At 38.7% G+C, this 17,022-nt stretch overlaps 1 protein-coding gene across 7 annotated transcripts in view; it reads left to right on the forward strand.

The window, feature by feature from the left end:
- The window catches only part of NHSL1 (NHS like 1), a 366,199-nt gene that overhangs the window by 235,753 nt on the left and 113,424 nt on the right, over positions 1–17,022 (forward strand). Inside the window, exon 1 of one of the 7 annotated variants that reach the window (XM_053710670.1) lies at positions 4,870–4,980. The exons of the other annotated variants lie outside the window; for them this stretch is intronic. Coding sequence (XP_053566645.1) covers positions 4,965–4,980 — 16 coding nt within the window. The 5' untranslated portion in view covers positions 4,870–4,964. Of the gene's footprint in view, positions 1–4,869; positions 4,981–17,022 lie in introns of those variants that run through there. 7 annotated transcript variants of the gene reach the window in all.

The raw sequence follows: 17,022 nt of genomic DNA on the forward strand, positions 1-17,022 counted from the left end.
ATTTTGAGAGGGGCCTGGAACCTATCTCCCTCACTTCCCATTGACTTACATTATAAACTGGGTTTCAATTTACAACGGTTTCGATTTACAACCATTCCTTCTGGAACCTAACCCCGGCGTAAACTGAGGGCTACCTGTATATATTTATATATATATATATATATATATATATATATATATATATATATATATATATATATATATATATATATATATATATACATACACACAGTATATACACACATTTATTTAATAAATACAGGATTAAGGATAAATATACTGTATCTGGGTTTAATCTTGAGTAAGATGTTACGGTCTCTAGGATTTCCGTAGTTTTGTGCCAGAGTTCTACATTGGAATTTATCTCTACCTGAGAATAATAACAGTAGAATTTACCAATTTCCTGAATGCTGAGCATTAATTCTTCATTAGCAAGTTGAATTTCATTGATGCTTTCTGTTCTTCATCTGTGTCTCAGATACGAATTATACAGATTAAGTTGATTTTCATCTAACAAAATATTTTTTAATGCGTTTAAAAAAATTTTTTGACTAAGTTCTTTAATAAACTAATTACTACTAACATAATTTCTTGTTTTACAAGTTTGTTATAAAATATTTTTTAAGGGACCTCTAGCCATAATTGGAATTGACACAATTGCAATCACTTTTGAATAGAATTATTTTTGCAATGTACATGAATTAGCAAAATTGCTTCTAGTAAAAGCTTTAGCTGTTTCAAGTGTGTACTTCAGTGTGCTCTGTGCGCCAGCATTTTACAAACAGCGCTTGCTTAGAGAGCCTAAGGTGTTTGTATCATCTGGTGGTGGCTAAGTCTGTTAATTGCTGACATGATACAAGCCCCATCGGCTTGTGGAGCTGCTGCAATATTTTAAATGCTGGTGAACTGAGAATATCTAGATATACGTTACATGCACGTGCATCAGGGCCGGTGTTCTGTTAAGGGACCGAACTTTTGAAGAGTGAACCATGTCACTTCCTGTGACGTTACATCAACTGTTGTACACATTTTGCCCCTAATGCGCATGCGTGTCAGCGTCATCACATACCTGGCCGCATACGTCACTGTGAAACTATTTAGACTTGTGAAATTGAGAAGCCTTTCTATACCGCATGCATGGGATTTTCTATCACAAATGGGGGGGGGTTTATGGAACGCTGTTTATTCAACAATATATGTGAACTATGAAAATTATATTTTTGTTGGTAAAGCAATGACAACGTGACCAGACTTTCTACTAAAGTAAAATGGATCTTCCAACACAAGCAGTGGCGATAGCCGAGTGGCTGTTTGTTATGCAGGGACGAATAAACAGCGTTCCATAACCCCCCCCATTTGTGATAGAAAATCCCACGCATGCGCTATAGAAAGGCTTCTCAATTTCACAAGTCTAAATAGTTTCACAGTGACGTATGCAGCCAGGTATGTGATGATGCTGGCACGCATGCGCATTGGGGGCAAAATGTCTACAACAGCTGATGTAACGTCACAGGAAGTGACATGGTTCGCTCTTTTCAAAAGTTCGGTCCCTTAACTGAACAATGGCTTAACTATGGGACCAACTGGGTCCAATTCATTAACATATTTTAGATGCTTATGCTAATTTTACATCTAAGATAAATAACATGGTCCATGTAATTTAGTTTATAAACAATGGCAGCTTGGTTTACTGAATGTTATCTAATTTGCTTCATTCTCTCAGTATCCTTTGTTGAAGAAGGAGTAATGCACCACTGGAAGCTAACTAAAAGCCAATGACATGAGGCATATATGGACAACCACCAACAGCATCTGAGCCTACCTAGGTATACTTTACAAACAAAAGATATCAACAGAACGAAACAAATTAGGCAATCGAAATACAGTGGAAAGTTCTTTAAAATGGCATGCTCTATCTGAATCATGAAAGAAAACATTTGGGTTTCATGTCCCTTTAAGAGGACATAATGATAAAAAATGAATTATGCATGCATGAGTTTCAGTTTTGAATAGAAGCACTTTTGCTTTATACAGTACTTGCATGTACAGAAGGGGTAAACGTTGTCACTTCTTCAGCTGCTTGTATTACAACTTCTCTATTCGCCAGCATTAAAACATCACAACTCCTTAGAGAGTCAGTGGTAGCTTGCTTGATGCACATTAAAGGTACGTGAAACCCACATTTTTTTCTCTCTCATTATTCAGATAGAGAATACAATTTTAAACAACTTTCGAGTTTACTTTATTATCTAATTTGCTTTATTTTTTAGATGTCCTTTGTTGAAGAAATAGCAATGCACATGGGTGAGCCAATCACAAGGCATCTATGTGCAGCCACCAATCACCAGCTACTGAGCCTATTTAGATATGCTTTTCAACAAAAGGATATCAAGAGAGTGAAGCAAATTACAAAATAGAAGTAAACTGGAAATTTGTTTAAAATTGCATGCTCTTTCTAAATCATCAGAACAAAATGGGTTTCATGTCCCTTTAAAGGGACACTCAAGTCAAAATAAACTTTTATGATTCAGATAGAACATGCAGTTTTAAGACACTTTCTACTTTACTTCCATTATCAAATTTTGCACGGTCTATTTATATACACACTTTCTGGGGAATAAGATCCTAAGCATGTGCACAAACTCACAGGATATATGTATACTAGTCTGTGATTGGCTGATGTCTGTCACATGATACAGGGGGGCAGAAAACGGGATAAAAATACATTTGCCAAAAAAAATCTACTGCTTATTTGAAATTCAGAGTAGGGGGTAGATTTATCATACCCCAGACGGACATGATTCGCTATAGCAAATCATGTCCATCCTGCATTGCTGAATGCCGACAGCATACGCTGTCTGCATTTAACATTGCACAAGCAGTTCTGGTGAACTGCTTGTGCAATGCCGCCCCCTGCAGATTATCGGCCGCTAGCAGGGGGTGTCAATCAACCCGATCATATTCGATCGGGCGGATTGATGTTCACAGCCTCAGAGGAGGCGGACGAGTTAAGGAGCAGGGGTCTTAAGACCGCTTCTTAACTCCTGTTTTCGGCGAGCATGAAGGCTCACATGGAAACAGGGCTATACGGCTCTATGTGGGCCGTGATAAATTGGCCCCTAGGTGTTAAATCTTTGTCTTCTTATTAAGAAGTCTCTCTGACACAATACACACCACCACTGGCACTGTTTGACTGATGGCGCATAATAGTACACATGGGGCATTTGTGTGGTGGCTACTTGTGTGGTGGCTACTCAAACAGTGATAAAAAAACATAAAAGTATTTTGCTAAAACGCTTCTATTCAGAATAGAAGTGCACTCATACATGTTTAAGTCTTGACTACTATGTCCTTTAAAATCTGAAGAGCCATCTTTCTGATTACATCTGCAGATTTGTATTGCTGGGGTTGAGTGGATCTATCGCCAGATGTTAGCAGAGTACATCTTGAGTTGTTTGCCACCTTTCTTGGAAGAAAAATACCATCTGTGCTAATTAGCATACATCTGCATTAATAAATGGGTAGCACAACTGAGAGACCATAAAATATATATTTAAAATGAACATGTATTTCAAAGAGAGTCCCATACATTAATGTTTCACTACAACCAGACTTTAGTTTATATGTTAATTCTCTATTACCAGTACTGATCTGAAGTAGAAAAATAACTAAAATATATTTTCATTATTTTGACTACTTTTACCTCTGAAATGTGTAGTTATTCTACAATTTTCCTAGAGAAAACAGAGCTGACTTCAAAAGGTGATCCTGTAACATGCTACATAATAACGGTTTGATCAGTCAAGGAGATCCTTTATATCTCTCCCTAATTAGCTATCAGCTAAGGAGATAAGATGAATATATACTAAACATGCTTTTCAAGAGATATGTCCTTAGACTGCAAAACAATTATGTACATTTTTCTTACAAAATAAGTTTTAAATTCATGCATAGCATTTATGCAGACCTTTAACAGTTTTTAACCGATGATACATACAATGCATATAAAATTATATTAACATCCTTTTTTTTTAAAAAAAAATGAATATGCTTATAAAATACCATTTTCAAAACAGCATTAACATCTTACTTTATGTTAAAAGAAATTTAAAGACTTATAAAATAGGAAACGGTGCCAAATAGATTCTTTTTTCTTTCTTTCTTTTTTTCAGTTTAGTTTTGTTTGTTTGTCTTTGACACCTACAAGAATTGTTTGCTTTATGATTGTTAGACATTTGTCCAACCCCACATCTGCATGTAGAAGAATTTGTAGTATGCAGAGCCATGATCGGCACATACCTGTAAAATGCAAAGTAATGTTTGCTTGTGAAATGGGTTCTAATATATGTCACAGCATTCACAGCATGCATCAAGCTCTCCTAAGCAAACTTACATGAAAACCTCTCACACAAAAGCAGCATGTAAAAAAAGAAATACGTTTGCTGTAGGGACTGGAAAACAAGCCCGGCATTCCAGAATGAAAAAACAAAAAAGTGTGATCCACAAAGAGCTGCGTTAGTGTTTCACAACAAACAGTTGAGTTGGATTAAGAGAGATTTGCTATTCCTGCCTCTGCCCAATTGAGGTCCCTAAACCCTGTGCACACAACACTGAGAAATGCTGACAGATAAGATAGAACAATTGCCTATAGGCTTGTGCTAGGACTGGCTGCACAGGGACAAGAGAGGTTTTTTTCCCTATCCCATCACTCTCCTTGGTTATTATTTTTGGAATGGAGGGGAGTCAGCTGGAGAGAAGGGCTGGGGGGTTACAGGCCAAGTGACTGGCTCGGATAACATAGGACTGGATGGCAGCTTCCTTTCTCAGTACGAGTTGGACGGGTGCCATGGTTTTGTGTGTGTGGGGAAGAGTGCACGCTGAATGAGGACGGCCAGGAAACAGCTGTACTAGTGCACTCTTGGAATCCTCCGCGCTTCTCCAGCTCTTCACGGAATGGAAGCACAATGTTTTGTCTGAAAGGTGAGGGGGTTTCTGCTCTCTTTGTTGTTTGTAAGTCTTGTGAAATGATCTGAGAGACCTTTTTTTAGAAATCTATGGAAAGAATTAAAAGAAAAAAAAGTTTTCAGGCAGCCTGACTGTAAGATGCTATTGTTCTTTCTCTTCTTACACAGAAAATGGACAATTTCCTTGAGTCTTGCTTTCCATTCATTATTTGTATTACATGTCTGAACTACTATCATATCGATGTTTTATGCTGATGTCTGTAGTAGGGAAGGGGTTAATACTTTGTATGTAACACATCCTTCAACAAATGGATTTAGTGACAGAACTTTTAACTTTCTATGAGTGTAATATACTGTAACTGTATACCCTTAGCCATACCTGGATATACGACACACGTTACTTTACATTTGTCTCTTCTCAGAGCTTGTCACTTCTCGTTATTTCCTCTTGTCTGGCTCAGTTTAATCACAATATGGAATGTTGAGGAATGCTGTGCTGTTCTCCTTTATTAATGTGTCACTAGGTAGCCTGTATATAGTACTATTTCAGCAATATATTGCCTGTGTATAAACTCCCTAAATTTGCCTGATTTCTATTTGTGAATTTCTGTTGATAGAACATTTGCTTCTGTCTAGCAATTCATTAATGACACTCTTTAGTGTTGCTCAGTATCAGTATAATCTTATTTATATTAATTATTAAAGGGCAATAAACAAATAAACAAAGTATTAGTTGTGTGCATCAGTTAGATGATGTGATAAGGATGTGAAAGCGTATGTAGAAGCTCTCCAAATCCACTTGAGAAATAACTTTGTTTATAGGATTTAAAAAAAAAGAAAAAGTATTTTGGTAAGCTGCTTAGTAAGGTAAATGTATATAGGGGGGCACCCTGTGTAAGCTTTCTGGAAATGTTTGAACCATCTGCAAAACAATTGTTCACATTGCTGATGTGTATTGTTAGGTTACTCAGTAACGTGGTTAAACCCATCTAACAATAAACAGCTGTGTCTACCAGCAGAATGTATTAAAAATACATTTATTAATTAGACACACTCACAGGCCATTTAATGAAGCAACAACTAATAGCAAACTCATGGTTTGATATTCTTTTTTTATCATTTCAGCTGACCCTTAGAATCACATGACAATCTACTTACTGTGCTTTAGAGTTTCTCTGTTAGGTAATACAATATAACAAGTATATTTAATTTTGTTTATTTTAATTTTATTTATTTATTTGGGGTGAGGTTGTCTTGCATAACTACTTTTGGCTGTGGATTAAACAAAAGAGTCACGTGTTTGCCCATTATGGCTAATGTGTAATATTGTGTTTCTACTTAATGAGAGGGCAGGTATATGGCAAATATCCATGGACATAAGGAATAATAGAGATTGTTTTGGTAAATGAAACGGTATGTAGAGTAAGAAATGTATTAGTGCTGATTTTGCTGCAAAAATGTGATTTCTGATATATGCTACAGTGAAATGCTGTGGTTCTTAATTTATTCTGCTTGAATGTTTAGGTAGCTGTACACCGATACTACTAGAGATTCATATCTATTTGATATTCTTATAAAGAACTCTGAAATCCAACTTTTTAGGAGAATCATAACTCATTTGAGTTATGGTGGAGATAAAAGCATAAGTATAAAATCCTCTATTTCATAAAAGTAAGAGCTATCTGTAGAATTATTTTATTGAAAATTAGCAAATTATTCAAGTATCCCTGCATGCTTTTCCCCAGAAGTACTGTGTATTGTTACCAATGCACCAGGGAACTCTGGGTAAGATATGCAAATTAGATATACAATATCTGCAAATCAAACCTAGCTTCTGCTCATGAGAGTTAATAAACTTGAAACAGCTGTCCAGAAGTGGTTTGTTTTTTTGCTGCCCGCACCCACAAAGGGGATTGCACTTAAAGCAAAAAGTGTGATATATTGTATATCTAATTTTCATATGTTACCCAGAGTTCCCTGGTGCATTGGTAACAATGTATACAGACTACTAATGGGGCAAAGCAAATGGGGATTTGTGCCTAGATTTGCAAATTTTCTATACAATAATTCTATTGCTTTTAATTTTAGGAGAATAAGCAAATGTGTGTTTGAGTGACTTTTGGATAATATTACAGGGTCACTGAAATGGACTTACTAAAAAAAATAAACTGCTCTATTTTGTTAGTTTTATTATTATTATTTTATTACAGAACCCTTGAGCATTCTGTGTGTTTTTTTTGTCAGTACATCCATTTAAGGACTTTGTTGACAGGTGTTATGAAAAGAGACTTGGGTAGAGATTTATCTTTAAAACAAACTGGTTGTCTGAGGTCTGTCACTGCTGCAAGGTCCCTTGAATAATTAATAAAACGTAAAATTCTTTTGATAACTCTTTGGCTCAGTTAAGGGTATTTACCACATTTCTAGTTGAGAATGTAAGACAAATGTGTGAGTTTAATAAAGTTAGCATTTATTATATATTTATGTTTAAATCGTTTTTATTGGTATATTAAATCAGAGAGAAGAAACAAAAACCATGGTTCATCATGTTACAACAATCATTTCTGGCTTATTAACAAAAGGTTTATAGACATATACAGAATGAGCAGGATAGCTTTAAAAACTCTTAATCTCTGTTAATGTCATATAATGTTGAAAAGGTATCAGTCCAAACAAGAACCTGAGGACCAGGCCCTGCACCTATCTTTGTCCATATCATCAGTCTTAGAAAGCCAGATTTTGTCCCATTGTAGAGAAAAACAGAACAGCCTGCAATTTAAACCATGTAACGATTCTAGTGTAATAGAAGGTAAGTAGTGAAAAGAAAGGTAAAAGAAGAGAAGAAGAGAAATCATAGGAAGTATATGAAGTGTCTAGCCGTTGTCAGTGTGTGAGCTATGCGAACTACTCCTTGATTGGCTAGGTAAAGAAGACTAAAGTAAAGTAAAGTAGTATGCCGAGGCCCCCCCCCCCCAGTATTAAGGCCAGTTGATTCTAGTTTTGAGAATAACCTTATAATGTTTATGTGGCAGGGTTCCCGTTAAGTGTCCAATAGAACCAGACTCTCTCAAACTGTGTTTGAGAATCCAGGATTTTAGAGGCAGTTTCGTACATGCGGTAAGTTAGTGCTATTTTGTTTTTAACTTCCTCCCATGGGGGAGCTTTAATTTTCCAGTACTTGGCTATGCTCATTCTAGTGACCGTGCAGGTGATCTTGATGAATGTGTTTATGTGTTTATTAAATCGGTGTAGCGGTACGTGTAATAGGGCCTGTGCAGGTGTCAGTTGAATCTGTTCCTCCAGTACTGAACCTAGGAGGGAAGACAACTGAGCCCATATCGGTTGTATAATGGTGCAGTCCCACCACATATGTTGGTAGGAGCCTATTTCCCCGCAACCCCTGTAGCAGAGTCTGTTGTTAGTGGGGGACATATGTTGGGTTTTAACTGGAGTTAGAACCATCTGAACAACGTTTTGATTGTGTTTTCCCTGAGATCTGCACTCAAGAGGCCTGAGCATGCTGAGTGAAAGATTCCATCCCACCATTTTTTATCTTTGGTCATGTGTAAATCCTCCTCCCATTTAATAATTATATTGGGTTTAGTTTTACTATTCAATGATTGTATTTCCAAGTAAATATTGGATATCGCCTGTTTAGGTCTATGTGTGGTACTCAGCAGTTTTTCTAGAACTGTGGGTAGGCTAGGACGGGGTTCCCTAATGTATTGTTGGATGATCGAGTTAACCTGGAGGTAATGGAACCACTGCAACTTGATTGGGTCTAATTGTGCCTGTATTTGGGTGAAAGTCTTGGGTGTCTTCCCTTCCAACCAATTCGCCACTCTGTACAAACCTTTGTTAGCCCATTTGTCAGTTAGAGTCTGAATATCTCTTGGGATAAGATACCTGATTGGGCACTGTAATGAGTGGTGAGGTAGTAATTTCTGTTGTTTGGCCAGTAGAGTCCATAAGTGAGTGGTGTTGTCTAGAATATGGGATCGAGTATTGTTGGATGAACCCTCTGTAGTATATTTGCTCCACAGAATGTCGTCTGTATGGGTGGACCCCCTTATATCAGCTTCTAATGATGTCCATAGGACTCCCTTCCATCCTCCTCCCATTAGTGTAGCTTGAGACAATCTTGCTGCTCTATAATATTCTAACAGGTTAGGGGCTCCCACTCCTCCCAGGGTCCTGTGTTGTGTGATAAGTGTAGAAGAGATTCTGGCCATTTTTTTTCCCCTAATAAATGCAACTAGTTCTGACTGCAGTGATTTCAGCTCAGCTGTCGGGACTTCTATCGGGAGCATCCGGAATAAATATAGTAGACGGGGTAAGATAGTCATTTTAACCGCCGAGAGCCTACCCATCCATGAGAAAGTGTGTGTTTTCCACTTGTGTATGTTTTTCCTGATCTCTTTATACATGGGTTCATAATTGTATTTGTGTAGCTGATTAGTGTGGGTGGTCAGGTGTATCCCTAAGTATTTGAGGGAATGTGTCGCCCATTTTAAGTCAAAGTTGGTATCTATGAGTTTCCTAGTGTGGTGTGGGAGGCCTAATGACAGTGCTTCGCATTTGTCAAGGTTGATTTTGTACCCCGAGATTTGGGAAAATTGGTTCAAGAGCTTATATAAATTAGGCAATGAAATAAGGGGTTTAGTTAGGGTCAGGAGGATATCATCCGCAAAAAGCGTTAATTTGTATTCATGGTCTTTTATCCTAATACCTGAGATATCTTGGGACTGTCTAATTTTGGCAGCTAGGGGTTCTATGCAGAGTGCAAAGACAAGGGGGGATAATGGGCACCCCTGTCTTGTTCCGTTTAGTATAGGAAAGCATTTGGATTTATAGCCTGATACAGAAACCTGGGCTGAGGGGGTTGAGTATATCCTATTTAATGCTTTGATGAAAGCTCCTCCAAATCCCATCCGGGCTAAAACTGCCCTCATGTAGTCCCAGTCAATTCTGTCGAATGCCTTCTCCGCATCCAATGACAGGAGCAGAGAAGGCAATCGTACTTTCCCCACATAATCTATAATGCTCACCATCCTGCGCACATTATCCGGCGCTTCTCTATTTTTGACAAATCCTACCTGGTCCATATGGATCAGACCAGGGAGGACATGCTTCAGCCGATTGGCCAGAATTTTTGTTAGGATTTTTAGATCTTGGTTGATGAGTGAGATGGGGAGGTAGCTGGAACAAAGTTTATGATTCTTACCAGGTTTGGGAATTACTACAATTCTCGCTTGTAGAAGGTCGTTTGGGATATTGTGGCCTTCTAATATGTAGTTACAGAAGTCAGTTAGGTGGGGTATTAGTATGTCTTTAAAAGTTTTGTAGTATTCACTGGCGAACCCGTCAGGCCCTGCTGCTTTTCCTGATTTAAGATCCTTTATCACCCCCGCCACTTCTACTCTCGTGATAGGTGCATTAAGACTATCGCTTTCTTCCTCGGATAGGGAGCTTAATTCTGTCTCTTCTAAGAATGATGTGGTTTGCGATATGATCTGTTGTGTGTGTGTCACTTTGTTACCATCGTAGAGTTTACCATAAAAGTCAGCGAAGGCATCTACAATGTGTTGGGGGTGGGAGACTAATGTTCCATTGGGGAGCAAAATTGAGCTAATGTTAGATGCCCTACATCGCTCTCTTAATTTGTGGGCCAGGAATTTATCCGGTTTGTTTGCATAAATATAATATTGGGTGTTGAGCTTCTGAATTGCTCTAATTGATTGTTTGTTAAGAAGATTGGCTAAATAGGACCTTTTAGTTTCCAGTGTAGAGAGTATGTCTTTTCTATGTGTTAGTCTGTGGCGGGTCTCCAGAGTTTGTATTTCTGTATGTAGCTGTGATAATAGTGTTTTATATTGGCTGTTTCGTATTGCTTTCTCCCTTATAAGCAGGCCCCGGATGTATGTCTTATGTGCCGCCCAGGGGGAAATAGGATTTAATGTAGAGCCTCTGTTAGTGTCCCAGAATTCGGTGAATGCGTGGGTGAGCTTTTCTTTGAATATTGGATCTTTGAAATGTGAGGGGTCGCAGGTCCAAGTTCTGGCTCTATGTGTGTCTATTAGTCCTTTTAACTGAATCGTAAGGATAGAGTGATCAGACCAGACACAAGGATGGATTGTCGATGTCTGGAGTAAAGGCTGAAGAATTTGGCTGGTGAAAATATAATCGATTCTCGTGTAACTTTTGTGGGCTGATGAATAGAAGGTAGGATCTGTGGTGTGGCCGTACAGAGTAACCCATGAGTCAAGGAGTGCATGTGGGGATAGGTGTTCCCGAATGGCGTTGACTATTCTATTGTGTCTGAGTTGTTTCGGTGTGAGTTTAGTAGTGCCCTCTATGTGTTTGGTCATGTTGATATTAAAATCTCCTGCTAAAATTATCTTATGTTGCGACCAATTGGTTAGTAAGGTGGAAATGTTCTGAAAAAAAGTGTGCTGGTTTTCATTGGGGGCATATATATTGCATAAAATGATATGTGAATCAAGCAGACGGCCAGTAACAATGAGATATCTCCCTTCTTTATCCGCTATGGTAGATTCGTGTTCAAAAGGAAGGCCCGAGTGGATCAAGATTGATACCCCCCTTCTTTTGGAGTCTGTGGTGGCATGGTAATGTTGTGTGAAATGTTTAGCCCAATATTTAGGGATGATAGTCTGTGTAAAGTGTGTTTCCTGGAGGAAAATAACGTTAGCTCCTATATGTTGGTACTGTGACATTGCTGTGCGACGTTTAATATTGGTATTTAATCCTCTCACATTATGAGAGATAAGGTGTATTTGAGGGGTCATAACAGTGTTAAGATAGGGAATCCTAGCAATAGTAAAATAGCTCTAGAGCTGTGTGATACATACTGACTGGGGTAATTCGGCTTGTCCATTGGTTGCTTGGGTGTGAAGGTTACTAGGTCGGGGGAGAAGGTGATCCCGGCATCCTTGAAAGAAGTAAGAGATAGAGTAAGAAACAGAAAACAATAAGAGAAAACATTTACATAACAGTGCAGCTTCAGCCCATCTTGTGGGTGAACATATAACAAAAACATTAACATTACCGTGTCAGGATTAGAGCTGCTATTATATCATTAGAAGAAAACAACTTAAAAAAGTCAGCAACAATTAAACTTAACATATATGGTGAACAGATATGATATTATGTGAAGATTAGCATGTGAACAGCTACATTTTCCGGTGTAGGGAGAGAGGGAAGGGTGGACAGTGCCAACCCCTCTCCACATGAGAGCATGGGGAGAGTTATTTCTATAGTAGGTCCTGTAATAGTAAAGGGTAAGTACTTTGCAAGGACCCATTAGGTCAAGAAGTAAGGGGCTTCGAGTCCTGTAAAGAATGTTGGATAACATCCAATGTAATCAAATTCTCTTGTAAGGAATCATCTCTTGGTACCCTTGCGAGTCACCTTTGTCCATTTATTTTGTCTGATAAGGGTAGATTGAGATTGCGGTGAGTCCTCAGAAGGTATGAGTGGAGTATCAATACCCAAAAGTTTGCATGTTGGACCTATTTCTTCCTGTTCTCGAACTGTATAGGTCTTGTTGTCCTTGAGGATATATAGGGCAAAGGGGAATCCCCATTTGTACTTTATTTGGAGTTTCCTCAAGAGAGTAGTTAGAGGTCATAGAGAGCTTCTTTGTTGAAGTGTCCGAATGCTAAGGTCTTGAAAGAACTGGATAACAGATCCTTGAAACTTGTAGGTCGGCTTGGATCTAGAGGCCTGAAGGATTTTCTCCTTGTCTTGGAAAAAGGAGAGTTTAACAATGACATCTCTTGGGGGAGCATCTCCTTTAGGTTTCGCTTTAAGCGCTCTATGCGCTCTTTCCATCCCAAATTCAGAATCCTCCGGGTCGCTTGTGATGCCACGGAAGAGTTGTTGTAAGTATGTGTGGAGGTCTGAGTTAGCAATGGTTTCTGGGACCCCCTTCAATCTTATATTATTTCTGCGTGATCTGTTTTCAAGATCGTCGACCTTGTCCTGTAGATCTGCAATGGCCTGTTGTTGAATTTGAATGGTTTGAGAGGCCTCCGCTAATTCATCGGTAACTGTGTCTTTGTGTTCTTCTAGTATGTCGAGTCTGCCTCCCAGGTCGGCCATATCTGATCGAATATCAGAGAGGCTCGCGGTGACTGCATTGTGCATGTTGTCGATCTTTTCCCAGAGTCTATCAAAGTTGCTGGTAATATCATGTTTTGAGATCAGGTCTCTTAGATCGGCTTTTGTAACAGGGGTCATATCCTCCCCAGAGGTGTGGGGTGTGGTAGCTGATTCTGAATCACTTCCCGCATCCATTGCTACCAGTTCTGTAGTTTTATTGATTTTGGAAGGTTTAAAGAAAGTGTTCACAGTGGCGGGCTTGTTAGGCTTCTCTCCCTTAGTTAGCCTTCTGGATGACATGCTAGGAGAGCAGAAAATCCTCAAGAAGTTGGATCTTTGACACAGCTGGGTCAGGGGAGTATAAGTGGTTGCAGTTTGTGGTGTAGCCCTTTAATGTAGATAAGCTAATGGCATCTATAGTGTAGAAGTTGGGGGAGAGGGGAATGTATTGTTGGATGAGTATTAGTCCCAAGGAGCAGGGTGACCCCTCTCTGAATCAAGAGGTCTCTATGTAAGCTGTGTTGGGGAGAGACGGTAGTGCCCCTAGAAAATGTTGAAAAGTCTTTGAGGCTATATAAAAGGGGTAATAACCAGTTGCTAGATCTAGTGAGAGAAAAAAAGCTTCTGTCTCCCTTTTTGTTGCTGGATGTGGGTACACCTAAGAGGATCGTTTCCCCTTCTTATTTTATTGTAGATTCTTTTCTCTGAGGCTCACTCTATTATAGATTTCTTCCCCTTCTCACACACACTTCATCAAAAATAAAACTGCATACTTTTATCTCTCTTTCCCCTCTCCTTATAACATATAATATGATTGTAAGTGCTGCTGCTAATTCACTGCCCCCATATATTTAGAGCACATCTTGTAGCGTTCATTCATGTCTCGCTCACTTAGGGCTGGTATATCCTCTAGGGATTCTCATTCCCAGCTATAGTTTTGCTCCCCTGTGAAGTACCGGGCCGTTACTTTAGTCCGCTTCCGCGGCCTACCTGCGTGTCATCGTGTAGCCGGGAGAGAGCCGAAGGAGTCGTGCGTGTCTTGCCGTCACCGGGAGGCAATCTGTGTCTTTGGGCTTCAGTCCGGAGTGGCGGTATAATCTGCTGTCACGATGTGACTGCTATGAGTTCAATGCGCTTCTCCCGGTAGTCAGGGCCTTAGAACTTTTGGCGCGAGTCCTCTAGTCTGGGTAAGGAAGTGCTTCTTATAGCCGTAACTTGAGGTAAAAGGCATGGGAAAAAAAGATTTTTTTTTTTTGTTAGCGTAGATTCAGCCTTCATATAACTGCCTTGAGGCGTAGGTTTTGTCCCGGCAAGGTGTTTTTGTTGCCAACTTTAGTTAGATGCAGCGTGGAGCTCAGAGATTACACGTCCATCTCTAAGCTCAGTCAGGCTCCGCCCCCTTTATTATATATTTAAAAGGACATTAAACATCTCTTACTTTGGTGTAAAAATTGTATGTTGCCCAACACCTCCAAAAAGCAAAACCTTCAAATGCTGCAAATCAACTAGATGATTGAGGTAGTTTGCAGCATTTTTCAAACCTAGGTTACAGATTTTGCTTTTTGGAGTTTGAAAAACAAACAGCACACTATTTATACAAAAGCAATCCGTGTTAATGTTACTTTAATGTAGCATAAATTGGAATTTAAATTGTATCTATTCATATGTCCACACACCTCACTATACAAAAATAAAAAAAATAGGAAGTATAATGTAAAATAAAGGGACAGTAAATGAATGATTCAGATAGAGCATGTCAATTTAAACAGCTTTACAATTTATTTCTATTGGCAAATTTCCTTTGTTCTCTTCGTATACTTTGTTGAAGAGTGAAGCTAGCTAGGCTGGTAGGAGCTTAGGAGTGTGCACGTGTCTATAGAAGTCTATGTCAGCAGTGTTTGTAACTATGTATAACATTACTTTAAACAATGTTGCAAACACTGCTGACAGATAGCTAGACACGTGCACACTCCTTAGCTCACCTAGGATTACTCTTTAACAAAGAATATGAAGAGATCTACGCAAAATTGATAATAGAAGCAATTTGAAAAATTGTTTTCCATTCAATTTAAAGGGACAGTAAAGTCAAAATGAAACTTAAATTGATTGGATAGAGCTCTTATCAGCCTACCTAGGTTTAGTCCTCAACAAAGAATACCAAGAGAATAAAGCAAATTTGATAATAGAAGTAAATTGAAAAGTTGTTTAACCCCTTAATGACCACAGCACTTTTCCATTTTCTGTCCGTTTGGGACCAAGGCTATTTTTACATTTTTGCGGTGTTTGTGTTTAGCTGTAATTTTCCTCTTGCTCATTTACTGTACCCACACATATTATATACCGTTTTTCTCGCCATTAAATGGACTTTCTAAAGATACCATTATTTTCATCATATCTTATAATTTACTATAAAAAAAATTATAAAATATGAGGAAAAATGGAAAAAAACACACTTTTTCTAACTTTGACCCCCAAAATCTGTTACATATCTACAACCACCAAAAAACACCCATGCTAAATAGTTTCTAAATTTTGTCCTGAGTTTAGAAATACCCAATGTTTACATGTTCTTTACTTTTTTTGCAAGTTATAGGGCAATAAATACAAATAGCACTTTGCTATTTCCAAACCATTTTTTTTCAAAATTAGCGCTAGTTACATTAGAACACTAATATCTTTCAAGAATCTCTGAATATCTATTGACATATATATATTTTTTTTAGTAGACATCCCAAAGTATTGATCTAGGCCCATTTTTGTATATTTCATGCCACCATTTCACCGCCAAATGCGATCAAATAAAAAAAATTGTTCACTTTTTCACAAATTTTTTCACAAACTTTAGGTTTCTCACTGAAATTATTTACAAACAGCTTGTGCAATTATGGCACAAATGGTTGTAAATTGTTCTCTGGGATCCCCTTTGTTCAGAAATAGCAGACTTATATGGCTTTGGTGTTGCTTTTTGGTAATTAGAATGCCACTAAATGCCACTGCGCACCACACGTGTATTATGCCCAGCAGTGAAGGGGTTAATTAGGGAGCATGTAGGGAGCTTTTTGGGGTAATTTTAGCTTTAGTGTAGTGTAGTAGACAACCCCAAGTATTGATCTAGGCCCATTTTGGTATATTTCATGCCACCATTTCACCGCCAAATGCGATCAAATTAAAAAAAACGTAACATTTTTCACAATTTTAGGTTTCTCACTGAAATCATTTACAAACAGCTTGTGCAGTTATGGCACAAATGGTTGTAAATGCTTCTCTGGGATCCCCTTTGTTCAGAAATAGCAGACATATATGGCTTTGGCGTTGCTTTTTGGTATTTAGAAGGCCGCTAAATGCCGCTGCGCATCACACGTGTATTATAGCTAGCAGTGAAGGGGTTAATTAGGTAGCTTGTAGGGAGCTTGCAGGGTTAATATCACATTTAGAGTAGAGCTCAGCCTCCCACCTGAAACATCAGACCCCCTGATCCCTCCCAAACAGCTCTCTTCCCTCCCCCACCCCACAATTGTCCCCGCCATCTTAAGTACTGGCAGAAAGTCTGCCAGTACTAAAATAAAAGCTATATTTGGTTTTTTTTTGTGTGTTTTAAAAAAAGCATATTTACATATGCTGCTGTGTACTATCCCCCCTTAGCCCCTAACCTCACTGATCCCCCCCAAACAGCTCTATAACCCTCCCACTCTAACTTAATCTGCGCCATCTTGGGTACTGGCAGCTGTCTGCCAGTACCCAGTTTAGAAGAAAACATGCTTTTTTTTTTATTTTTACTAATTTTTTCTGTAGTGTAGCTTCCCCCCACACCAAACCAACCCCCCACCCCTCCACGATCTCTTTTTGTGAGATTTGGGCATTTCTTATTAAAGATTTGGGCATTTCTTTGCCGTAGTGTAGCGGTTCCCACCCGCTCCCGCCCGTGCACGCGCCCCCC

Source organism: Bombina bombina, chromosome 4, assembly GCF_027579735.1.
Source record: "Bombina bombina isolate aBomBom1 chromosome 4, aBomBom1.pri, whole genome shotgun sequence".
Classification (NCBI taxonomy): Eukaryota; Metazoa; Chordata; class Amphibia; order Anura; family Bombinatoridae; genus Bombina; species Bombina bombina.